We start from the raw sequence: 27,510 nt of genomic DNA, 5'->3' as shown, positions 1-27,510 counted from the left end.
TCACACACAGTCAGAGCATCACACACAATCCCATCTGTCTTCCAGCCCCTACTCCATCTTTCCGGGGCTTCACTTTGTCTTGTTGTCCACTCTCCATCTTCACACACTCACTCCATCACACCCAGGGCCACCTAAACCACATATACACACAGACTTCAAAGCCTCGGGGTTATGATGGATACAGCCTATCCAGCTCAGTTTACAGACCCCTCTCGGTCAGTGTTGGTGTTTGAGTAATAATGTATATTTTTCTTCCATTTTGATTCTATTAATTTCTTTTCTTTTTTTGTCTCTCCAGCTCAGACATCTTGGCAACGACGAAGTCCACATCGTCTGGTCAGAACATTCCAGGGACTACCGCCGCGGGATCATCCCCACAGAGTTTGGAGATGTGCTAATCATCATCTACCCCATGAAGAACCACATGTATTCCATCCACATACTCAAAAAACCAGAGGTAAACACGCAGGACTAGGTAGTTGTTCCTTACACACAATCCTCTTGCCTCTGAAGCAAGACCTTTAAGCGCATTATTAAAACCTGGCATGGTAATTTAACTGCCCTCTGAGCTTATCACTGATGGCTATCTGTGTCACCTTTTGTGGGAATTGTTGGCCAATTAATGTAATCTTTCCCATTATCAGTGGCAGCAGTGCTCATGTGCAAAATTAAAGGAAAAATTGAAACACTTTTCCAAATGCAGCCTTTTTTTAAGCTGTATTTGTGGCAAAACAACAATGAAATGTTAATATGTTAGATTTAAAATACATAAATAGATTTTTATTTATATGACACCAAATCACAACAGTTGTCATCTTTAGACTATTGTTTTGTAAAGATATTACAAGATGCTAGGAATCTTCGTACATTTGGAGAATAAGTGAAATGTTCTCTTATTAAAAGTGTTATTTAGTTAGCCATTTTTGTAGTTTTTTTTATACTTAGACTTGTGTGGATTTGGAGAAAGTTTGGTTGGAGAAAAAAAAAATGAGAACAGTATTTTGGTCCATGATTTTGTGTTTCCTACCAGACCCCACAGATATGCATCCAGATTGACTAACAATCCTAGAGAGAGTCTTGCCCCAAGTCTTTCTGATCTGGTTAATGTATCAGTCTAAAGCACACAGACATTAATACCACAGCACTGATGGCATAACTCTATTTCAAACAAGCCCTAACACAATAAAATGCTGCTTTTTTTTCTCTGTGACATAGATACCACAGCACTAATAACATAATCATATTCTCTTTCATTCATTCTGCAGGGAAAAATATTGAATTATCATGAATCCAAAAACAAGTTAGATAAGATATTCCCTTTGTTGTTGTCCTGAAAGCACATGTATTCGGCCACAGAGCGCATGGCTTGGAGACCTGGTCCACAAATAAACTCAATAAAAGTCCGGCATTAGTTTCTTTGGTGGATTCCACAAGCAAAGCACTGAATTATATGGGAAAGTCAAAGCCTGAATCAAATATTGTATCATTACAAAAATCTGTGGTGTCAATCATTACTTGTCAGGTCCCACTGTTTCACAAAAATCTAGACTTTTCAGGGTTTTCTTTTAAAAAAAACCTAATTTAAACTATATAAAGGAATAAACGTGGATTTAATGCCAGTTTTGTTCTCTGTAGGTTCCTTTCTTTGGTCCGCTGTTTGATGGAGCCATTGTGGACATGAAGATTTTGCCCACCATGGTGAGAGCGACAGCTATCAACGCGAGCCGGGCTCTTAAATCCCTCATCCCTCTCTACCAGAACTTGTATCCTTTAAAACCCTCCTATGAAAATTTAGGATTAAAAAAAAAGCAAAGGTAGGACACTGAAACTTAATTTTTCTCCCTGGTTTTTCTATTCTCTTGTGTTATATTAGCATATTATTTACATTGTTGTGTATTATGTTTGCATTTTAAGAGATATTTAACCTCACAAGACTCTTTTGCCACAAACTTCAGAAAAAAAACTTTATTCAAAACTCTAAGGTCTGCAGTACGTGGATTTATGCTGTTACCAGCTCTCTGTTTAGGTCTGAAGACTTCAGATATTCCTGCACTTTGCAAAGTTTTAAGTATCAAGGTGAATGAGCGTCGCACCAAATACATATCTCGTTTCTTTCTTTCTTTTTCTTTTTTTTCAAAATGATTGCTCAGAAGAATTCAGGGGATTATTTTATTATTATTGGCCTGAAAGAGTTTTAAAAATAACACTTTAAATATCACTGTGTTTAACCTTCACTGAAGCAGGTAGGCTTGTTGACAGCTAACAGCATATCGTCCTTTGCAGCCTCGTGCAGAAAAGGCCTTCCATCTCTTTTTCTTTTGTACTCTGGTTGTAGCTTTTTTGGTGTTACATTAAATTCTAAGTCCACTAAATGCAGACTAAAACTATTTTTAGCAGTTTTGCATCACCTTGATATTTATTTATTTAATTTTTTATGACTTGCCTTGTCGTCCACAACTCCACATGCTCTCAAATGATGAGGTTTTTTAAAAACTTACATTGAAGTTGTGAGAATGTAGTTTTACTGTTTTACTGTGTGGGCTTTTGAAATCCTTGCACGAGTGTGTGAGAGAGAGAGAGAATTTTGGGTCGGAGGATTAAGAATAGCAAATCAATGTCCAGTGCTGTGCGGCTTTCAGAATATGAGAGCTTGTTTGATAGAGCTGCATTTAGTTGCCTCTGAAGTGCTATATATCAAGTGTGCGTGTTTACCCGTGCGTGGCCAGGCAGAGAAGATTGGGGATGCACATTCGGAGGGGTGTGTATATGTGTGTGTCAGTGCATCTGTGTGTGCAAGGAGAGAAAGGCAGACAGACAGGTGTGCATGCAGTCTGTCTGCCTGATCCGAAGCGATGGTTTGGAAGAAGCCATGGTCGATAATTATCGATGACTCTCCTCTCTAACGCTGTTCCTAAATGAGAGGCTTTGCTCTCTGGTCTCAGAGACACACAGCCAGATAAGTATCCACATTCATACACACTCTTGATTACACTTACATGGACACAAGAGGTACAAAAATCCAAGTGAATCAATATAAAAACATGCAGATTAATTAACATTTTTAAACCAATATTTTTTAACAGAAAGACTATGTAACTAAAAAAACAAACACAAAAACCAAAACAGTAATTGTCCCCCGTGTCTGTGTGCATATCTTTGTCTTCTCTCTTTTCTTTGTATTCAAAATTGCCTGATGACAAATTAAAGGAAAAACATAATCTCTATTCCCTACAGCGAGGGGATCCGGGGGCTCCGTTTTGTCGTGAGGGACTTTGTGCAGACATGCTTTGGTTCCACTTGTCCCTTTTAAAGAGAATCGGCTCTGCAAATCAATGCAAAGTTTTTCTGAGTGATCACCTTCATGCTGAAAAACAGGCACTTGTAACTTCTAGGCTGAACGATTGTAATTCCTTATTTTTTTTTAAAAAAAAAGATTTTATTTCTACCATAATGCTGCAGTGAGATGACAGGAAGTGTTTAATTCAGTATTAAATTTGAAATCCTTCTCTTCACATGCAAAGCCCGAATGTCCCCATTATAGCTTAGAGACCCCAAAGATATCTTAGTACCCGTGTAGAGCATGTTGCTCTCAGACTGCAGCCTAACTTGTGTTTCCTACATTTCCCAAGAGTAGAGCCTTATGGTATTGGGCAGCTTCAGTAATCAGACTTTGTCCAAGTCATCCAGTTCACCTGGAAGGTGCACACATGTGGGGGATTTGGCACTGAGGTGTTAGACATTATTCTGAGGGAGAAAATCCTTTGAAAGATTGGTGTTCATCCATGCAGTACAGTTCCAGAGCCTCTGTGATTCAGGGTCAAAACTGCTTGGAGCTGTTCTGGTGGCATGTGGCGTCACTTCCCCCCACCTTTACTTTGTCACCCGCCCCGTACATAGTGCAGGTGATGGCAGAAAGATGGTGGACCATGTGGATAGATGAGGGAAAGGACAGGCCGAAGAAGCCATTTCGCTCTGCTAGTGATACACAGACTGTTAGGCCCAGTGTGGGGCTGTAGCTCGTGAGCGAACACCCCCCCCTCCCGACAGCTTTGTGTAGGTGTATGTGCGTTTTTGTGCGCCCACTGCTTCTTCCCCACCTTCATGTCTCAGTTTGTGTTTTTTGTGTTACTCCAGCAGTCTTGAGCGAGTGTGCAGACATGTAGACACCTCTGCAAGCGTCCACATGTCCTGCGTTTCCGTGTGAGACTGTGTGTGCACGTCCGTTTACCCACTGCACACGTTTGTTTGTGAGCATGTGCGCTTGGTGACACACGTGTGTCACGCATGCTTGTTTCGGGGTGTTTGTGTGTGTCTGAGAGTGTCCTGGCGTGTATCGATTGGTGGTAGCAGCAGGTCGATGTCTCTGACAGGCTGAATTACAGTAATCAGTCATTATTGACTCCCCATCTCTGTGCTACACACACCACTCTGCTCCTCTTATCTGTCTCTCCACCTCTCCCTCTCTTTGTGTCCCCCACTTCTGTCACTCCTTTCCTCCCTCCCTCCCTCAAACTCTGGGACCGTCTATCTCTGCACTCACATCCCCGTACGTCTTCTTGTGGCCTTTTCCACCTCCTCCTGCTTCTATCTTGTATCTGTGCCCCTCATCATCTTTTCCTCTATCTTCCTCCCTAATTCTGTCCCTGCATTGTCTCTCTTGTCACTCTAATTCCCTTATCTTAGCAAATCCTTTTTTTCTATCTCTGTCGTATTGTCTGTTTTTCATCTTTTTCACATTTATTACTTTTCGTTCTTCATTCAGTTTTTCTCCCCCAGATCTTTTTCTTATCTGTTCATTCTCATTGTCCTTAAGTGAGGGAAAGTCGCTTCATGATGTAATAGCAACCCTTTAAGACAAACTTTTCTCAATAATATTTCCCTGTTGGCATTTTTCTTCCAGCTAGGTCCCCCCAAGTATGAAGAACTGCATTGATAGATATAGAAAAGAATGCATTATGTTCAGAAGCTAATGCAGAAATAAGGGCATAGACTTAAAAACAATAATTTCTTAAATACAGCAGGAGTCTCGATATATATAGGTAAATTAACACAAAGGTAAATAAATGCAGTGCTTTTTAAAAAAAAGTATGAATATATCATTTATTTTTATAAATTAATTCATGCATATTTTTAATTTTTAATGTTATTCTTCCGTTTAATGTCTTGTTTATTTGTTCTCAAGGGGGGCTTCCAAATTACAACATACCTGACCAAGCAAAGACACCTTGGGTCTTAAAAAAAGCCTCTATAAGGGGGCGTAATACAGCACATTTGTAACCTTAAAACATTTAAATGTTACATTTTGCCACTTGAGATCTAATTTAAATCGGAGCAAAACAGTTTTGCATGGGTACAGTAGTTGTTTTGTAGTTGCACCGACCCGGGTCTTTGTGATAAGTTGTGTTTAAAATGACACAACAGCTTGTGCTCCGATGAGGATCTTCGTCTCTCTGTGGTGGCTGCAGTGATCAAAGCATTTTCCAGGCGCGGTTGGGTTCATTGCTTTGTTTGTTTGGCTATTACAGAAAAGGAAGCCTCACACAAATACACGGATCATGACTTTTTCTGTGTTTCAACTACGGTCCCTTTCCCCCCCCTGATTTTCGGCTGTTGTTGAATATTTGCAAGTGGTTTCCTGCTCTGAGTGAATCTAACTTTTTGCTGCAGGAACATTTATTCTAACATGTGGTTTGTGGAACTTGAACTACATTTAAAAGATAATATTAGTAGCCCATGCTTTGTATTCCTGTCAGTCAGTGTTATAAAATCATTTGAGACTCCTAATGTCAAAAAAATTAAAAGAAACTAAAATGTTTGTGTTATAAGATATATTACATCGGAGATTATGCATTTGTTGGCAAATTTTTGCCCCGTATATGAGGGACCAAAATCTATTAAATGGACTTAATATTTTGTTCAGTATGACAAGAAATGAGTGTCTGAGCTCAAAAACCCATCAGGGAAGTGTTTCGAGGTCAGGGCCCAAGGCCTTTTTATCCTCATATACTTCTATAGGAGCAGGAGTTTCTTTGCAACCACAGGTATCTCCCCCTGGTGGCTGTTGAAAGGATTACAGGTTTTATTAAAGGTTTAAGACCCGTTTCATTGGCTTCACTTTTCAGACCTTTTGTACTGAATGTGGTTGGGCATCAAGCAGTTTGTCCAGCTTAGCAGAAAGGCTAATGTCAGTTAGCACTAGTAAGTACTGCTAGCGGTCATCGCTAACCTGAACTTCTACACATCCAGTATGGTCATCTCATTCTTGATCTGCATGTTTCGTTTAGCAAAGATTTTACGTCGGAACACCTTCCTAACCCAACCCTCCCATTGCTCTGAGCTTGGGGCCAATGCTCGCATGTGTACTCTGGTTTTCTGACTGTAAAGTAGTGGAGATTTGAAGAGAGATGAATGATTCATATCTTCCTGACATACCTGTGAATTCGGCAACACAGAATACATGAGGCTTAGATGTCCTTGTGTATGAATCTCCTTCAGTTCTGCATAAAGCTTCAGCCGAGTGCTGCATTGTAACATTGACTGATAGGACCTCGCTGAGGGGCTGACACAGAAGCAAACGGAGAGAAGGTTGGCAAGACAAAGTATGTCAGTGTTAACTGGCATTTTTCTCATCTTTCTTTCCCGTTCTCTCTCTCTCCCCCTGTCTCTCTCTCTGTCTGCCTTCTTCCCTCTCTCCCCCTCTCTCTGTCTCTTGGCCCTCAGGGCAGTCCATCTGCCTTTTCTCTCTCTGTGATCTTTCATTCACCGTGACCAGAGCCATCCAAAACCACACAGCACACTCACACAGGGTGCCAGGCTGCTGGGGCAGCTGTGTGTAAGCACAGCTCTATCTCACATATCAGCTCACTGCAGCAGCAGAAGCAGTCCAAAACTCCCCAACACATGCATGCACACACTCTTCATATAGGCCTCACTACACTCGCACATGTCACAATGAACAATAACACAAAGCTGGTATTAGAAACTTCCCCTCTCTTCCCGCTGATGACTCGTGTTAGCACACACGCAGCCAATCTTTAGTCACGTAAAGAATTGGAGTCAGTCCTCCTGAACTCATAGATTAGACCAGATAAAAGTGAGGAGCAGACTGTTGGGTGTCATCGCTCTTTAAGCGACACCAGCGTGTCGGGATCCAGATGTGATTTGCATAACCCTACTGTAGATCATCTCTATCACAATTCCCTTGGATTTATTACTGGGGACAGTTGTGAAGCTGTTCATAATAAACTTTGATGTTTTTACCATCACTTTTGAGACTTTAAAATATGGGTTACAGTGCATGTTCGCAAGAATGCTTTGCCTTTGATATTACCCTTATGAATGAAGAAAGCATGCACCAATAGAGGTGGAAAAAGTCGTATGTCACCCTGCAGCATAAAACCTGCTTTTCTTTATGTTCCTGCTTGTCCTTGACTAAAGTAATGTTGATTTCATGACAAAAAGGAGATGTAAAGCTTTAGATTGTGGCACTTTGAGTGGGTGTAAAATTCATTTAGCTGTCATTAGTAAAAGATCTTAAAAGGTGTTTCAGCCATGAAACTTTCATGTAGCAGTCTCCTATATTAATAGTTACGAGTCCTCAAAATGCTGAAAAACTGACACTAATTATTTTTTAAAAAGCACAAAATTTCAAAACAAACCATAGCAGGAAGGTAAAATTTAGTTTTTTGTTGTACCAAACAAAAATACCACAAGTCTGAAAGTGGAAACTTGATCTCTAAATCTGATGCTTTTTATAAGAGGTGACTTGAATCTTTACCTTATTCGGTAAAATCTGTTTTCCAAGGTAAAGTTGAGTTTTGTGACCGTGAGTTCGTCTAAACAGAGTCATCATGCTGGCCCATTGGTCACCTAGCTGCAACCACTCCAGCTGCTCTACCATCTGATAACACCGTGTTGCGCTGCGATGTGCTTGTGTTAGAGTGTGTGTGTGTGTGTGTGTGTGTGAGAGAGAGAGAGAGAGAGAGAGAGAGAGAGAGAAAGAGCAGGCTGTGGCCATCCTCCATCTGCTCCTGTGTGATTGTGGTTTTTGGGGAACAATGTTGGAGAGATACTAAGCTGCTATACACACACACACACACACACACACACACACACACACACACACACACACACACACACACGGACACAGGCTGCCAGCAAATGTTTGTGTCTGCATGAATTTTCAAATATATATCACCTATCCATTTACACTTACACACAACGTAAACATGAAGTGCATGTGTATAAACGTTGCTTTCAGGATTAAAGGGTGTGTGTCTGTGTGTGTGTGTATTGGTTGTGTGGGACGTCCCCTCTAGTAGTTGATTGGCAGAGATAGCTGCACTGAGGCTGGGGTCAGCATATGGCTCAGTATGATAGCGATGTTCTGTTTGTGAGTGTGTGTGTGAGTGTCAGTGCCTTTCTCTCGCTTTCACACTCTGTTCCCACTGAAATGGTGGCAACTCTGGGCATGTAGCGCTATTATCCCCCATATCCACACACACACACCAAGGGCAGCCAAACGCCTAGCGGCCTGCCTGGCTTCTCTTTGCCAACTCCCACAATAGAGCCTATTGTCCCAGTAAGGCTACAATCTGCTGTGTGTGACAAGGATGTGTGTGTTTCTCACCACGGCAGAAAGGTGAGGGCAGAGCCTTACAAATTGAAGACATTTTCTTATTGCTGATGCTGAAATGGGGTCATGTTATCCTTAACCTCCCGCAGGCTCCGCTGCACCCGTCAGACACTGGAGAAGCATTTCTTTTGATCTAAAAGAAAGCTGCACCAATGCCTGCGTCAAGCTCTCGCTGATAAATCTATCACAAACGTAAATTTAAAACACTTGGTGAAAAAGTCTTCCATGAGTAAAGCTGCTCCATTATTTAAAATCTGGATGTAAATGAGCATAAAACTCTGCGGTGCATGAGCAGCTTCTGCTGGCAGATTGACAGAAATCAGTGCCACACATTGAGTGGCACATACACAATCAGGATTAGGCTAAGGGTCTGTGTATTAGTGTGGGTTAAGGGTAAGGAAATGAATATAAGTCTGTGTGAATGCTTGCAGAGGGGGAGGTGATTGTGGTTAATTGTTTCCCGTCGGGTAGTTAGAGGAAATGAAAAGAAAAGGGGTTAGGAGGAGGGGTCACGGCTAATCTCTTTCCCGTCTCCTTGGGGAAGTCTGTGTGTATGTGTGTGTTGCTTCTAGGATGACTGTCTGCTTCACAGTCACATATTAGCGCTATGATTTCCAAACACTTGAAAGTGTACAGATGTTACAGTTAACATGTGGCCGTGTTTGAGTTAAAGAATAGTTGTTCTCAGGTGTTTTTCAGGTAAATTTCACTGATTATTTTGAAAGCTTAATTTTGTAGTTTTGACTGCTTCCTTATTTCCCAAGAGGTCGCCACCGTGGATGGATACACATATTTGATTTTTTGCATCCTTCCTGATGCAACCCTCCCATTTATCTAGACTCAGGCTGTTCTGGCCCCCTGAGGATGGATGTGTGTCTCCTTCTAGTCTCGAACCAGAAATCTTTTGCATCTCAGGCACATACTGTTACTTCTGCTGGTTGTGGTTGAACCTCATACACTATCATATTATGCATGAGAGAAAAAAAACATTTAAAGAATCCTGAATACAAAAATCTATGTGGTATTTCTCCCTACCTCAGGCACACTATGTATTCCCTACGCACCCTAAACACTGGAGTTTAACCTATGGGTGGAGGGATAAAATGATCTTTACATCAGCAGTTTAGGTGGCTTTTAGCAGATTTGACTTATTTAGATGATGTTTAAATTTACAGTAATGCCTTTAAACTTAAGAGCATATTTCAATACATTTTATATTTCTATTCTAGCACTTGACTAGACTAGCTTTGCTTGATTAGGAACTGTTTTAGTTCCTCCTCCTTTGAGACTACCCACTCTTTAAGCTACACCAAATGAATAAATGTCTTGGGACGAACCTCTTATGCTATGAAGTTGGATGTTTTCAGTCCCACAGGTGCATCAAATTAAGAACGTAAAAATGCAAGCTGCCTTTACAAACATTGGTGGAGATATGATTTGTTCTAATAGAGCTCACTGAATTTTGTGGTACTGAATTAAGATGCCAGTGTTACAACAAGTAAGTTTGTAGAATATCTAGGAGGGAGTAAATTTCACAATCAGTTGTAAGTAAGACAGATCACATAAAACTACAAAGTCCTGTGTATCTGCTGAGTTCCTTTCTGTGGTCTGCTCGTAGATCCACTAGCCAATGAGCATTGCCGTTAAGGGTTGCGTCCTTCTCCCATATGCTATTCCAGTATTGCTTCGTCTCCAGCTTTGGTGGGGTTGTTCTCATAGTGTTCCCCTGCCACTGGGTGTACACCTTAGATGGTTCAGTAGAGTACAGCTGGTTTATTGTCCTGCCTTCCAACTTTCTGGTATACCTCTTTAAGCGGCTGGCCAAGACTGTGAGTCTTTGTTTGGCAGTTTCTAAGGCCTCAGGTTTAGGCAGCTCGCTGTACTTCTTAGGCACAGTCTTCATCTCTAGTCTTCTTCTCCATGGAAGGTACTGCTCCTTGTGAGGTCATCTTTAGGTAATCCGAGCATCTCACTGATCATTGTCGTGGTGTAGATTTTGGTGATGGTCACAGTCGGGATTGTCCGTAGTCATTCACATCTTCGAGTAGACCTTCAGACCTTCATGGTCCACTTTAACCATCCTGTAGTGAATGGCCAAACAGTAAATTCACTACAACAGCACATTAGAGAATCATAACACCATATTCGAGTGCATTTTACTTTCCCATGAACAACATAATTGAACCCTTTAAATGTGGTAATTAAACAATAACACCTGGGTACAAGTATTTCTTTTGTTAACTTGCAGTTCTTATTAAACATTTTAAGAAATTGCAGCTACTATAATAAGTCGAATATTACCATGAAGCATGAAGACTGTCCAAGTTTTTATTCTTGCGCTTGTAAGCCAAAGCATTTGGCACAACCACAAAGCAGCAATGGTTCTTCTCAGCTCTTTAGTAAACTCTCCGCCCCACAGAGCAGCGTGACTAGAAGTCAATACATAGGTGTCAATTATCAAAGCTGATGTGCATTACTTTAATGTTACTCCTGCCCCGTGATGGGTTTTTTGGGTCTAATTTTCAACATTCATGATTCATGTCGTGACTGACTGAGCGGGCGAGTGTCTGTGTTCAAGCATACATGCTTGTCACCGAGAGCTGTGCAGACACATGAGCCGCAGCCATCAGTGGCTCGATCACACCTTGTTGGAGCAGGCCCCCCTCTGACTGGTAAACAAGCTAATCTGCAGTTGTGTGTATGTGAGTGTGTAAGTGCGTGAATGCGCTTTGCGGCCGGGTGTGTGAATGTAAGTATCTTTATGTGATAAGGTGTTTAAGATTCAGAGTGGGTTCCCTCACGGATGACCGAGACAAAGTGCAGAACAGCAGACTGTGTGTCATGAGCTCTAATAGGCGTGTTGAATTTAGCCTTAAAGAGGCAGAAAGAAAACAGTGTTCGCAAGATACAGACAGGGGGTGTTGGCGAAAGATTAATTACTGATGATAATTGGATTAGAAGAAAAAAATATTTTTTACCCAGCTAATAAGCGCTAAGTGGGGCAGGATTTGTGTATCTCAAGGGCACCTGCTACATCCCAGCAGGTGTTTTAAGTGTTACCAATAAAGTTTTCAGACTTTTTATTCAAATTATTTGGTAACTTTAAGTCCCCTTGTTCTGTCAAGTTCATTTTTTGACATTCTTGATTGCAGAAAGACATCAGTCTGAAACATAAGCATCTTCTTTTGAGATTTCAAATGATCTAAAAACGGTTTGAATTTAATCATATTGTGTTTTTAAGGAAGTAACAACCTCTTGCATTGCAACATTTTGTCCAATCAGTAACCCAAAACGTCAAATAAGATGAAGGACAAGATAATAAGATAATAATAAGATAATTCTTTATTGTCATTGCACAGTCATACATAGTACAGTAGTACAATGAAATTGGAAAAACTGTCCTACGTCGGCACTACATATAACACAACACGACACGATATGACACATCACAACGCAACACAAACAACACAACACAGTATATTAACTTAGAAATAAAAAAGAAGAATAAGTGTTATGTGTATTGCACACTGTTATTATTGCACATTAATTATTATTGCACCTTGTTATAAATATAAATATTATTATTGTTATTGTTTTAAACATTGTTACCTCCCCCTAAAAAAAAAAAAGTCCAGGCAGGTAGCCAATCAGGTCAGCTATTTGCATTGATTAGGGCTATTGCCCTGTTGTAAAAGCTGTCCTTGAGTCTGTTTGTTCGGGACCTCAGCAGCCTGAACCTCCTGCCAGACGGCAGCAGCTTAAACACCCGGTGTCCTGGGTGTGTACAGTCTCGTAGGATGCTGCGTGCCCTCTTGAGACAGCGAGTGCTGTACAGGTCCTTCAGGGAGGGAAGAGGATGTCCAATGATTTTTTGGGCCATATTGATGACCCTCTGGAGTGCCTTTCTGTGTGCTGTGGTGCAGCTGGAGAACCATACACCGATGCAATATGTCAGCACACTTTCAATGGAGCAGCGGTAGAAGACGGTCAGCAGCTCCTTCTTCAGTTCTTTTGTCTTGGTGGTATTGAGGTCCAGGTTGTTATCTACACACCAATCTGACAGCCTCTGAAGCTCCATATATTCACATTTAATAACCAGGAGCATTTTATTATTTGTCCAAAATGGCGTAATTCTTTTGGTTGACAAAAATTTGGTAGTCAATCCACCCTTATTGCATAGACTGTAAATGAAAGATGGGCATAGCTGGTGTTTTTTGTTTCTGTGTAGCTTTTTGATTGTTCGTTTTTTGACATCCAGAATGAGAAGTCGTACCTTTCCGTGAATATTAGCAAGCTTGTTTACCAAGGCATAGACTATTCGGGTTCCTTTCACAGATACAGATACTTGTTAATTAGTGTTACGTTACACAAAGAAAATGAGGAGCCTATGGGGACTTGCTCGCTTTTGTAGTCAGCCTCAAGCGGCCACTTAAGGATCTGCAGTTTTTATTTTTGACATTTCCTGTCAGCTATGTTTTGTCATTTCAGCTAAAATGTTAATTCTGTTTTATATATAATGTGCCAGGCTTTTACTTTTCACCTTTTAAGGCTTATTATGAACGGATTATATCGTCTGCTAGAAGCAGAAAGATGTACAAAAACTAGTCCTTTACTTTGAATTAACATCTGTGTGATGCATGCGGGAGGTGAGGAATTACTCTTTGTCAGCTCTTATATCCATATTATGAGGATTCATATTGGTGACTGTATAGATATATGTGTGTGTATGAGGGGGGGGGGGTTATTGTGTAACCGCCTGCAGATAAGAAGCGGATGCATCTCCTTAATAAGGGAATTATTATTACGGCCTTGGTGACAATCACCAGCACCCATGCTGTGCCTGTGTGAACTTTAGTGTCTCTGTGCTGGTTAAATAAAGCTTGTAATTGCACTGGCAGCTTTAAGGCTCCCCTGTGGTGACAGGGAGGTAGGTGTGTGTGTGCGCACACATGTCAAAGGGTGAAATAGTGGGGTGACAAGGGGCCAATTAATGTATCATGTCTGTTTTTTCTCCTCGGCCTCTGTTTCTGCATCAGGTTAAAGAGCAGATGAATAGGGGCAAATGCGATTGTGTGATGTGTGTGTGTGTGTGTGTGTGTGTGTGTGTGTGTCTTTTCATGCACGTCAAGCAATAAGTAGTGCATTAGACTAACCTATCTCTGTCCTCATCTTTGGCGTACGTGGACACACACACACGCTCATAATGAAATCACAAAGCCCCTCCATATCATTGCTATCACAGAAAGATATAAACCCATTAGCTTGTTCCTTTGGGCGTGGACGCACACACATACACGCACAGGTTTATCATTACACGCTGTAAAGCTTTTCCAATTGTATTATCCCTCTGATGTCCTTCTCTCTGTTGTCTGTTCCAATGCCCGGGGTGCAGAGGACAGATAGGGGGGGTTGTGTGTGTGTGTTTGGGAGATGCTGGGTGAGATAAGGTGTGTGTGTGTGTGTGTGTGTGTGTGTGTGTGTGTGTGTGTGTGTGTGTGCCTCTGATGAGAGGTGTCTCGTAGACAAGAAAACAGACAAGTTGTGCTGCTTTTTAATGCAATTTTCTCAAAATAGAAAATCATAAAAAGTTGTTAGTACAGCATGAAAAACAGGATGGACCGCCGTACTTCATGTTCACCCTTTTTAAATTAGAGTGTAAATTAGAGTCACTTGTCTGACCAGAGGAAATTAGCTATTCAGATTCAGCACCAAAAGGTTAAAGAACGTAGCTAGCTTTTCACCGGCTGTGCAGCTCTTTCTTAATTTATTTTTAGTCGATTTAATACTCCAATTTCTGTTACTTATTAAAAACAACAAATTTTTATTCATTTACAGGAAGAGATGACCTTCAGCAAACACTGCCTGTTCCTTTTAACACTTTAAAACCAACATTGCTTAGCTGTTTTTCCCCTCTGTAATCCTATTCAAAAAGACTGATTGGAGGCAATTTTTTTTTTTCCATCCTCAGATTGAACTAATATGTTGCAAAGTGCAAGACAGGGAGGTCATAAAGTGTATTTAAAGGCTTGTTGGTCTTTCTTCTTTTTATTGAGAAAGTAAAGGTAGCTGGAAAACACAACAGCACCAGTCTTAGACTGGGAAGTTGGAAAACAGAGTTCACCCAAAGTCCCTGCATCTTTTGGCATATGGGTTACCTGCTCAACCAAGTGTGCCACAGCAGGGCCCCCATTTCTTACTGTGGATCCAGATATAGCTCAATATCAGCTCAATAAGTGGGGTTAAGCCACATTTCTGCTGACAAGAGAACCAATGGCATAACGTCCTTTAGGGATGTAATAGCACGTTTGTTGCTGCAGCATATTTGTCGATCTTAAGTCTTAATAAGACTAAGTTAAAGTCCTTAGATGATATTCATAGGACTTCAGATCGAGAAAGCTCCTCAACAGTTTTTATTGTCACCAGTTACTCTGTAGGAAGCTCGGCAACTCTGCAAGATCCTAATTTTTTGTGATTTCTGTGGTTATTTCGCTTCTCTTCAGGCTCTTTGTGGTTTCTTTGCATTTCTTTTTTGGTCACTTTGTGATGTTTTTTGTATTTTAACACAAAGTTCAGAAACCTTTGCTTGTCCCTCATCATTGTATATCAGCAAACATATTTTTCACTTTTTTATTACTTTTTTCACTTACCTCTTGATCAGTATGCCTTTAGAACAAAACTGTATTTCACATATTGTAAAAGAGAAAAAAAAAAGAGAAAAAAAAAAAGGCCTTTATAAGAAAAAAGCTGATAATATGGTAAAATTCGTGTCTTGGGTTAAAAATTTAATGTTTTTTTTTAAAGCACAAACAAGATTAATGGACTGGTTCCTGTACAGTGCTTTTCTACTCTACACTCAAAGCACTTTATCTAAAAATTATTCTCGCCCAAGGATGCTTTGGCATGCAGAGTGGAGCGGCCAGGGATCGAACCACCAAACTAAATTCAGTTCAATTCAATTTTATTTATACAGCGCCAAATCACAACAACAATCGCCTCAAGGTGCTTAATATTGTAAGGTAGACCCTACAATAATACATAGAGAGAAAAACCCAACAATCATATGAGCAAGCACTTTGGCGACAGTGGGAAGGAAAAACTCTTTTAACAGGGTGAAACCTCCGGCAGAACCAGGCTCAGGGAGGGGCGGACATCTGCCGCGACCGGTTGGGGAGAGAGAAGAAAGACAGAATAAAAGACATGCTGTGTAAGAATAATTGCATTAATAATTATTAATTGCATTATTAATTGACAACCGGGTTTTGACGCTCTCTGTAGACACATACAGTCACATTTCTATCTCTACAGACTTTATATATAGACTCACAGCACACACCCCCTACATACAAACATTGCCATACACACACATCCCAGCAGTGGGCCCAGCTCCTAATGCGCTAACAAGCTCCCTCTCTCCTCCCCTCGCCTCCTCTCCTCCTCCAGCCTCCCTCGGTCTCAAGTGATCACAGGAGTCGAACACCGCCACAATGAGCGGCGCTGCGGGAGAGAAAAGGTCTGAAATGGACAGAGAAAGAGAGCGACAGAAGAGGGGGAGAAAGAGCAGGAGGAAAGCACGAACACTTCACTCTCTCCACTCCTTTCAGCCACGCACAAGAAAATGAGTTTCTGACTCGACACAAAAGAGCCTCTTTATCCGCCCCCTCTCTCCTCCATGTTTCTCCTGTCCGCCTTTCTCTGCTCTGCTTTCTTTTTCTCCCTCACCAGCCTTTCTCCCCTCTTCCTCCCCTTATAATTTTCCCTCTTTCTTTCCCCTTCTCTCCCTGAAAGAGGGATATTTTTCTGCTAATGACTTAATAAGAGGAGCCATCTGAAATTCAATTACAGCAGATTTCATAGTGGCGACTGCCATTTGGATAGAGGGACAGAGGGATGGATAGAGGCAGAGATGTGCGAGCGCATTGCAACTCTATTTTCTATGACCTCTCAATGGTTTCTACTTTTTTTCCTTTTTTAATACCAATAATAATAACTTTATTTCAGTACCGTGCTTCGTGTAGACCGGCCTCCTGAAATGCCTCACAGAGGAGGATTAAAAATTTGGGAAAATAAATAACAAGAAAACCTAAAATCGTTAAATCTCAGTCACAGTTTCTGTTATTAAGACTTAATTTTCAGTATCAAATAAGAGAAAAATGTTTGTAAAAGCTGAAGCAGAAAAGACACACAGGACCTGTATTTAATTTGGCTTAAAGAAGTGATACAGATAAATATTTTTGCTCTAAATGTTGTCACGTAAAGAAAAGTGCTAAAGTTTGCTTCGATGGCGAAGTGGCTCGAAGCAGCGTCAACAGGGTTTCTCGAGGCTCCCAAGACAGGACAAGGTGTCGAGACCACACGTGACTTTCATAAAAAAATAAGAAAAAAGGTTTAATATGCAGTCGGTGTTGTAGAGACATTAATTATAAAGATTTATAAAGACCCCATGTGGACATTTTCATTGCTAGAACAGCCCAGCGTAGCCGACGTTCTCCGTGCAGTGTTTTAAAGCTTGTCCACTGCTGATGAAGGTGAGATTATTGCTTGTGTGTGTTTTGCACATCGGTCCGTCGTCCCTGTCCTCCTCATGTTGCCTCATCCCGGCGGGGAGTTGGTGTTTGTGACACGGTGACACAGCCCACGCTGAGAGGAACAAAAAGGGAAGGAGGTATAAAGGAGGCAGACGGAGGACCAGCGAAGAAAGAGATGTTCCCGTCACTTATCTCAGCAGTGGTACTGCGTCTCTGTATGTATTTGTCCTTATTCTCCCGTCTCTGCAGACATCTTTCTTTCCCGTGGGTGTCCTTTAAACCTTTTCACCTCCTCAGAAATGAGGAAACGGGAGCCTTTTATGTGCCTTTTTTTTCCCTCCCCCTTTTTCAGATGCACATTATTAAAACATGATATGAAGATGATTAGGTGTTGTTTGCCTGAATATATAATAGCACCTCTATCTCCTAATTGCATTACATCCACACCTCTCTTCCCCCCCTGACTCGCACAAACACACCTTCGTTCACCAAAGGGGGGGTGCGATGGCGGTGAGGGGGAAGCAGGAAAGGGCAAACGGCGAGATCACACAGAGACTCGGCGTGCGAGGCGCCGGCTTGACGGTCTTTGCACGCCTGCCGCTGCTCTCCCGGCTCTCGTGTTGTTACTTAAACATCGCCGTCGCCGCCTCGCTTCCTCTGCGCCTCACCGCAGGATTCTCACCCTTCCTTCATCTTCACCTTCGCTCTTTCCCTTTTAACAAGTTCTCTTCCTCCCTCAGCATCTCACTGCATTTGCACCTCCGACCCCCGTCCCTCCCTCCGAGGTTTCGACGAGTATTTTTTTGAAACAATAACAGCTGTTTTTAGACGTTGAAGTTCCCGTGAAGTCAAGTCTGGTAAATGTCAGAAACAATCTTTGACAAACCGTCACCCTGTCACAAGTTTATATAGATTTCCTCCTCTCTATTTTCCCTGCTTTTTTTCCACTTATCTGCCCCCCTCCTTTCCCCTCTGTTGTGCCAGCGCACTTTAAAGCAGCCATATTGTTGTTATTATCATTGTCTCTAACTGAATCAGTTACCATTAGACCTGAATCTCTCTCCTTCTGAGGCCCATAGACCAGCTCTCTAACCCAATAGAAAACCCATGGGTGCTATTACAGATGGCCAAGCCATTCACAACGTGCACACACACACAGATTTCATTCTGAAGATTCATTGGCTTAATCCCATCACACACTCAAACAGCATCACGTGCACACACACACACACACACACACACACACTGTGCTTTCTCACATCCAAACTTATCAAATCCGGACACACACATAAACACTGTTTTCTCATTGAAAAGCCCTTGTTATTGGAGCTCACTGAGCAAATGGTCATTCTGTTGGGAGATGATGGGACTGAACTGTGTGTTTATGTGTGTATGGGTGTGTGCATGTGTGTCAGGAGGCCGTAACAGCTGTGCGTGTCTGTCATTATGGGGGGATGTATGAGAAGGACTAAGCAAGAGAGGGTAAATGTCATTCTATCAATGAGGTTATCTCTAATAGATGGACAGTTGAAGTCCTGGTTTCCATTTACTCTGCTCTCTGCTGAATCCCTGCGCCTCTCGTTTTGAATAATAGCAAGTGATAAATAGCAAGTTTTTTTTCTCTCTTTCTGTCTCTGGCTGGATTATTCTCTGTAGAGTCACATGGACATGAAGGTACACGGTCATTCAATAAACACGTGGTATTTCAGTTTTCTTGTACTGGGCTCCAAATTAGGGTTTGAGTTCTTTTATCATTTATATTATATTAATCCAAAAGCTATAATCCTTTAAAGGTTTACTCCCTTTTTATATAAGCGTTCGTTTTAGGGCACGGCCTGGTGATATTTGTTGTTCCAGAGGGCCATAATAAGTGAGAGAGCTCACTTTGGAGGGCTGAATTGAAACATGACGCACACAGTGCTGAATTATGTTAAACTGCATGAATTTGGAGGACATTGCAGATTATTTCACAATGGGTTATTTGCCGGCCTACAAGGCCCACGCAGTCTGAATAAGAGATGCAGCGGATTTCTATTGAGGGTTAAACTCTTGACAAATAATGCACATTTAGTAGTGATTATAGTGAGCTTTAAAAAAATTTGGAAGCACATGAGACTTGAATGGAACATCAAAGGTTTTTCATAACTATGCACTGTGTTTAGAAAAGGGGTGGGGGGGGGGCTGAAATTGGAGAAAGCTTTGTTAAAGTAGCTCAACTTCATTTTAGTTTCACATTTAATAGTATGAAGTATGCAAACACTTAATTAGCAAGGGGTTTTTTTCTTTAAATGGTTGGCCTCGAGCAGTATTGTCCCCATAAATTTGAAGGATTTTAACATTTACAACAGAAACAGTTATCCTGGTCTTCAGTCCCCCAGTTGGCCGGTGTCCTTTGTAACACCACCCATTTCAAGCTCTGCAGCACCAGTGTGCAACTTTATCTAGTATCTTTATCACCTCCATATTCACCATGACCAGTACTTTCACCTTAAATGCGTATTTGTAAGCTTGACTAAAAGAAACAAACATAATGGTTATTTTGTGTTTTATTCCTGTCCCATTTTTGTGTGGCAGCGGTTATAGACGTAGGCTCGAACCACAGGACCTTTTTCGGTATATTGGTATCGGCATTTATAGCAACTGATACCAATGAAAATTTAAAAATAAATACAATAAGACCCGGAAACACCGTTGTATTTCTCTCTGTGGGAAAGTGATTTGAATGCTTTTGTTTTTATCTTTTTTTGTGTTATTTGAATTATTTTGTTTCTGTTGACTATGATTCTGGAATAATTAAAGCTGATAATCCATATATGTCCACCACAACAACCAGCAAATCCGAGCCGAGTCTGGCTCAGTGTAAACAATTTCTGACATAAAATAAAACATTGGTTGATGTATCAGATATTTAAATCACCAAATATCAGTATTGGAATTGATATCGTTCCTAAAACTCCTGTATTGGTCGGCCTCTAGTGGTGGTTTTAGTAACTTTTTAAAGGCAAGTTAACCCATTGTTGCTCTTTCTGTTAGTGACTGTGTTTCTGCTCCTGTTTGAGTTGTCCTTGACCTTTGAACTCAGCTATGAGGAGCGCGCCCGATACTTAGAAAATATCGTGCAGCACCACCAGGAGCCAACCACGTTTGAGGATTACGCAGCCCGAGTCTACAGTCCTGCTCCTTGCACTCACCTGCCCTCTGACACAGGTAAGACTACAGCAACAGGAGCTACACCTGTCAAAAAATGTATGAAATAGGCTATAAATCTGGGTGTTAGCCATAACATGAGATGGTATCAAAATTAAGGTAAAAAGGAGCCACATGTCCCACATGGTCACCTGACCCTTTAAAGTGTATGCAAATATTGCATTCCAGTGAATTATCTGGAAACATGTCCAACATTCAGGGTACCAGAAAAAAAGTGCAGCACACAGTAGTAATATGTAATATGTCCTGTACTTTTAACGTTTCAAGGCCTCACAAATTCTGTGCACACGCCTGTGAACTTCAAATCAGAAAATATCCACAGTATTCATGAAACACACTTAAGTTCATGATAATCAACTAATTATAAAAGACAGGATAAATTTGGGTGGAAAAGCCTAATCGTTTTCTTTATTATACCTCATATGAAAAATAAATGGTTAAACCAAAAACTGCAACTATTCTCAGATAGTTCTTTTATTTTAGGGGGATATATTTGGCACATCAGTGGCTGGTAGAAGAAATGCACTCTGACTCATTCGCTGAGGACTAAAGCTAGCATTAAATTGTGGACCAAATAGTATTTCATGTGTCAGAACTCTAATTTATATAAAAGTCCTTTTGTTTTATGTCCTCTTCTCAAAGGACAAACGGGTAAATAAAAAGTAAAATGTACAAAAAAAATTAAAATTTTAAAATCCTATGAAATGGCTAATAATTTTTTTTTTTTAAAGAAAAGTATTCAGCTCCAAAGGAATATACTTACAGAAACCCCTTCCTACATACAGTGTAACAGTGTAAGTGTGACCTAAGAAAACATCAAACTGTCTGCCTGTTATAGGGATCGCTGCGCTGCTGAGCACTTCTCAACTAGCAGTTATTTCTACATTGTTCACTTCTAATTAAAAATGTCTGAAAATGGCAGATTTTGATTCTTAAATTGGTGCCGGAGCCCCGACGATAACAGCGTGACATACTAAATAAAAAACCCCACATATTTTGTGTTTGTTGTGTACAGATTGTATTTTGCTGGCACTCATTGTCCAGATTTGATAGGATGAACTTCAGAACACACACACACGTACACACACACACACACACACACACACACACAGGCAGCTCACAGCCTGATTCACAGTCTGAGTATCTGCTGAGCTCTGTTTTGTATCCAAAGCTGCACTCGGGCCCTTTTTTCTCTCTCTAGAGCTCCTCTGAGGAATTAGCTGACATCTGATCAGCCATAGAGATGCCAGGCACGCACATGGGACTTATATATGACTCTCATATGTATCCTGTTTAAGTTTATTAAATTGATACAGATCATTAGTCCTTGCAATTTATCTGCTTAAAATGGTGGTCTGTCCTTTGGCTCAGGTTTAACCTAATTAAGAATTAATTAATTTTTGCAGGTAAGCCGCATATTTTCTTCTTAAAGATTTATAAATGTGTGACCTGAAGGAGCAGAAGTGCGTGGTGTAATCAAATGATGGTTTGTAGGGACACATGACAGGTGTGACTATGTGCGTTTGTCTTAATATTTGTATAATTGATGCCTGTTTCCTTTCCTTAGCCACCTGCTCCTCATCTTACCATCTGCTGTGTCAAAATATTAATAATAATACAACAATAATCAACCTGCTTTGAGGCTAAATAAATCTGGCACAACACCCCCACCCACCCCACCCACAAATTTTCACTCATTCTTATTAAATGGCATTTAAATGTAACATATTACAGCCTCTGTGTTGGTTTGTCATGGGTTTGGCCCCAAATTCCCTTTCAGAGCACAGGATCAGATCCCAGTAATTCCAGTAATAAAGCCTGTTTGATCTTTAGTCACGATGAGTGTGTCACATCTAAAAATTGTGAATTCAGATGCTGCTTTTGACAAACTTTTGATGATCCCGTGCTCTGAAGTCAACCCAGAGTAATTAATTTCCTGCCCTCCCCCTCCTGTATTTACTCACAGGTTCACCTCTCTTAACAACACAGTGATCAATCATTCTTCTCTCTGTTTTTATTTTGTTTTATTTCAATTTTTCCCACCCGTTTTATTTTCTTTTTGTCCCCCTCCCCCCCCTTTAGATCGTATTGTCTCACTTGCCTATAGCTAAAAGGTAAGCCTGGTCACATGATTGACACGCCCAGTTCTGACTGGCTCTTACTACTGACGTTTCAGCCTAGCCTTCACACTCCTGTGATTTCTCCATCTCTCCGTTTCTTCTTCCTCCTGTGTTTTCGACTGTTTAACCAGGTCTGCATGTGTTAACAGCTGCCTTCACTTTAAAAGGAAGCCTCACTTTCAACTTGTGGTTTTATGGATCATTATCAGAGGCAGTAAGAGGGCAAGACACTTGATTTTATTCTTGAGTCTCAGACACAAAAATAAGTCCAGTTTTAATGTATTCTTTTTTAGGTTTCAACAAACATTTGAGGGAAATTTCAACTTCTTAAAAACAAAACCATCACCTGATTTAAATTTTAAAGTGTCTCTTACTCAGGTTGGTCTCTTCCTGGAAGTCCTTTTCTGTCCAAGCAGCAGCTTTCTGGGGCTAAAACTAAAATTTTAAGCTGTTTCCAAAAGCTGCAGTCAGTCCCCGCAGACTCCCGTGCTAAAATGCACGCCTTTACAGCAGGAATGCGCTTGTTCACAGCCTGATCTCTACAAGTAATTTCCCACTTTATAGCAAATCTTGGAGTTAAAATTGGAAATTAAGCTGTTGGTACCTTTTATATAATTGTTAATGCATTAAAGTGAAAAATATAGGGGCCTGCTGTGTTATAGTTGAACTAACAGACCATCCAAGCAACCCAAGAAATGGGTTACATCCATCTTTTGCAACTAACACAGATTTCCTGAGACTTCTGAAAAGGAGGAGTCGCTGCAGACCCCCTGAACTGTGGTGTGAGCCCTTGTGAACCCAGTCAGCACACCGTTTTGTGCTTTTTATCCACACCATGTTCACCACATGCTATATTCGGTAGATTTAGCTCCCCGTAGCTTCTATATCTGAACTTCAGGTTAAAGATTTAACACAGGCAGCTGCAAGTGGTGAGAATGGGACTTCCACAGAGCGATCTGCAAATTTTAAAAGTTTTGTCGCAAAGGTGAGTTTCACTCATCACAGGCACAAGAAGACAACCTTAGAGGGAAACATTTTGTCTTCCTCTTGAGATTTCTGACTCACTGGCTGTCGGGATGAAAATAAAATCTTGATTTATTAACGTACCCACTCTGCATCTTGATAAATGTTCCTCAAACATGACACGAACGTCATAGTAAATCGCTCTCCGAGGCTGGGTGAAAGTGAGACGTCCTTTTCTCCTGTCTGTCCACTCGTTCCGTAACTTGGTCGTTCTGTTAACCTGCGATGTCACGCTCGCCTGGTGAAACTTGACCTCTAACCTTTTTGTATGCTCCTCTCGCTCTCTCTCTCTCTCTTCCCGGGTGTGATATGATGTAGCGCCGTAGTGCTGCTCACAAATATGCACTCTGACAGCCTGTTAAAAGTGGTAAACCAAGCATAGGTCTGCACATGTGCACAAAAGCTGTTTGAATGTTGGACTAACGCTGTTTTCTGTGTTTTCAATTGTGCACTTTCAATGTAACAGGGATGGAACAAATTAAGTGAATATGTTCTGTTGTACGTGTACTCATTATGTATGTGTACGTATTGTAAATGTGCTTGTAAAGTCAGTCAAATGTGTCTTTCTGCTCCTTTCTGTTACACGTGGCTTTTTCTTTTTTCTGTTTTTATTCAGTTTTCTTTTTCTTTTCTCTCCTGAACTGCTCCTCTTCCGATACCTTCTTTATTCCTTTGTCCTTCTCTCTTTCCTCCTTTATCCTCTCCTGACTTCCACTCATTAGAGGAGCATAGTGCAATGTATCTGATGGTCCCGAAACCACTAGACAGCTTTAACCAGCTCAGGGTTAAAGGGAAAGGTCTTAAGCAGAAGGTTCTTCATGCTAGCTGTGAATGGTATGCACTAGAGATGGTGAATAAAGTGTGAACTTTAAATTGCACTTTAAAATGCTTTAAATTACAGGACAGTCTGTGCAGTGAGCTACCAGAAGTTTCTCTGCAATTTTAAACATTTATTTTTTGCATTTTTAGCCCAGAGGTCGTTCTGTTGAAACATTTCTTTATTATGTAGTAAACCTGAGACCTACTATTTAATTTGCACTTCTGTTTCTTGTATTAAGATGTCTCAGGGACTAAATGTTTATCTAAACGTCTTTACACTGACACAAAGGTGAGTTTCACTCATCCAGCCCACTTAACATCAAAGTGAGCTGTACGTGAAATGAGTTGGACAGCCTTGCTTTAAACTGTATCAGGATAGCTTTGGATGATAGAGGTGGGACCTGTTCTATAAGAGGTTCAGCTGCAAAGCATGAAAAACTTTAAAATGTCTTTGTAGTCACTGGTAAAGGGTTAGTATGTCCTATCAGTGAGGCTTAGTCTAGCTCAGATTAACTTAATTTTGATTGGTTTAAATAATTACTTTTCTGTTTCACATTAAGTATAGGTCATGCACATGTCTAGTGGTTTTGGGGAACCTTTAAATTAAGGAAATAGAGCTTGTATCAGGTTCCTGTCTAGCTGTGTGTCTGTGTGTCCGTTCATCTGACTGTCCTGCCTCTGTGACTGTAGGAATCTGTGCAGTGTGGCTTCGTAGACCTCCATGGGCTGAAATATAATTTTATTGTTGTCCCTTCATCCTTTTTCTCCTTATTTACCTCCACCCCCCATTCTCTCCTATCTAAACCCCCCTCACCTCACCCATCTTCCCCTCAAACCCCCCCTTCTCCTCTTCTTCCTCTTCAGGCTCCTGCCTAGAGATTCTTCGGGGAGAAAGTCCGGCTCTTGGGGAGGCCGGGAGCGACACGGCATCCCCCATGTCTCCTCGGACTAGCAAGAGCCGCATGTCCATGAAGCTGCGACGCTCCTCCGGATCAGCCAATAAGACCTGAGCTCCCCAAACTGCAGGACTCAGCCAGAACCTCACACTTGATATCACATTAGGAAACAAAAAGCTTTCATATCAGCCAGTCAGAGGTATCAGGATCCTCAAAAACAAGCAGTTTTAAATTGGTCCGTTTACAAAGCACACAAAATTAGGTATGTAAGCAAATTAATATAAACTCTTGAGTAGGCGCTGATTCATCCCAGCATGTTGCGTTTCTGGTTGGACCCTGGGCTTTAATGGGCACACGTGTTCTCTTGTACTAAATATATATATAAAAGTATCCTATGGGCAATACTGTAACTTTTATTTTGAAAAATACTCACAGATGCTGCTCTGTATATCTGCAGCTTTGCTTGGAGAAAAAAAAACACACACACACACACAGAGACGAGTCAAACCAGTGTTGCAGCATGTTGAGTAGTAAAATTAGCAGTGCAGTATTAGTTCATAACAGCCTGTGCCATCTTAGAAAGTGCACATAATGCCAGTCGGTGTGAGCAGGACGGCAAAGAAGAAGAGAAGTGTCAGTGAGTTGCGTCGTGCACCGAGTGTTGCTGTAAGGAATCTGTATATTTGTACTATAGGAGGGGTGTGTGTGTGTGTGTGTGTGTGTGTGTGTGTGTGTGAGAGAGTGAGTGTGAAGGTAGAGGCGGGAGTGGAGGCTGTAAAGACAGCGATAAAAGTCTATTTTTTTTGTTGTCAGCGCAGCGCAGACCTGAAATGATAAAGAGAGTTAGTTTCTCAAGCCAAAAAAAAAATGTTCTCCCTGTTTGAATCCAGAATAAAAAGTCTGAACTTCCTCTGATGATCATTAACAGGACAGACCGATGGAAGAGGAGGCACTTGCATACATCATTTTGTTTTCTTCTCATGCTGTAAAACAAGCACTGATATTAATATTAACATGTTGGGTTTTTCTTTTTCTTTTAATTGACTGTAAACTGAGTTTTGACCCGAACAGGAATGTTACTATATTTTTAGTCACTCCTTCATCTGAGGCAAAGAACCACAGCTTTTTCTTTCTTTGTTCCCTCGAGTATATGTTGTATATCTATATGAGTATAAATATATATATATATATATATATATATACATAGTAGATATATGAATATCTATAAGAATGTGTACAGTGTAAGGAAGCTTGTTGTGCGTGTGTAAATACGGTTATAGCTGCCAAAGCCAAACTGTGGTTGAAATCCAAACCGCAGACTTGCTACAAAAACAAAACAAAAAGTAGGTTAGCGCTACAAGATTTCAAGCTTTCATAACCAGCTTGCTCTTCATCGTCCAGGAATTTAAATTCATTCTACGTTGTTCTTCCCGTGATGGAGCTTGTAAATCTGTATGGAGGGAGTCATCGTTCTCATGAATTATTGTAAAACGCTGGTGGTGGTGGGGGGGGGGACTGGTATTTAAAACACACTCTTCAGCGTGTTGGGACCTGGGTCCACAAAAGTCCACTAAGAGTTGGTTTGGCGCTTCATTTTCAGTGTTTTGTAGGCAGTTTTCAGGGTTGGGGGGGGAAAAAAAAATACAAAAATGAGAGAACCACAGCCAAAGAAGGGGGGGGGAGAGGTGTCATTGAGGGAGGGGGCAGTCGCAACACTACCACTTTTTTTTTTTTTTTAATGTATTTAACATTTTCAGTTTAGCTCTTTCTGTGAGTTTAGAGGAAAAAGGGTTAAACAAACGCTCTTCCTGTGACTTACTGTTGAAAGTTTTGTTACTGTTTGTTTCAGCCATATACTCTATAGATTAAAGGGATTGTGTAAGAATTTTCTTTTTATTTCAAACTTAATATTTAAAAAGGAGGAGATCAGATTCATGTGCGGTTACTTGAAGTCAGCTGAGGTTTGAGTCTTCCCTTTAAATTATTTACTCTTGTTACTTTTGTCACTGAGGTCAAAGCACCATTGAATGGTTGAGAGGCCCCGCTGCACCCTGATCTCTACATGCTGTGTGTACATATGTGTATGTATACTAGAGGTCACCGAGCCTGCTCAGTTCACACCCCAAACTCCGTCCCAGCACCGAAACCACACGACGGCACCATGTTTACGCTCCCCAGTGGATTAGAGTTCAGATGCTGCTTTAAAGATCCACGGGTTGTACATACTGTTCTTTTGTCCCCTTCAACTACAGTTTCCACCCAAAGAGCATGAATAAGTCATATCG

At 41.0% G+C, this 27,510-nt stretch overlaps 1 protein-coding gene across 6 annotated transcripts in view; it reads left to right on the top strand.

The window, feature by feature from the left end:
* Positions 1-27,352, top strand: part of ralgapa1 (Ral GTPase activating protein catalytic subunit alpha 1) — a 71,051-nt gene extending 43,699 nt beyond the window's left edge. For 5 of the 6 annotated variants that reach the window (XM_019348750.2, XM_019348747.2, XM_013271495.3 and 2 more), the window contains 4 exons: positions 299-457; positions 1,636-1,763; positions 20,243-20,367; positions 25,194-27,352. In XM_019348750.2, the coding sequence (XP_019204295.1) occupies positions 299-457; positions 1,636-1,763; positions 20,243-20,367; positions 25,194-25,339 (558 nt within the window). In that variant the 3' untranslated portion in view covers positions 25,340-27,352. Of the gene's footprint in view, positions 1-298; positions 458-1,635; positions 1,764-20,242; positions 20,368-22,449; positions 22,482-25,193 lie in introns of all 6 variants that reach the window. The other variant, XM_019348751.2, reaches the window with a different exon arrangement.
* The last annotated feature ends 158 nt before the right edge of the window (positions 27,353-27,510 follow it).

The sequence above is a fragment of the Oreochromis niloticus genome, linkage group LG19 (assembly GCF_001858045.2).
Source record: "Oreochromis niloticus isolate F11D_XX linkage group LG19, O_niloticus_UMD_NMBU, whole genome shotgun sequence".
NCBI classification, from domain to species: domain Eukaryota; kingdom Metazoa; phylum Chordata; class Actinopteri; order Cichliformes; family Cichlidae; genus Oreochromis; species Oreochromis niloticus.
Note: the sequence above shows the minus strand (reverse complement) of the source record. Positions and strands in the feature narration are given on the sequence as shown.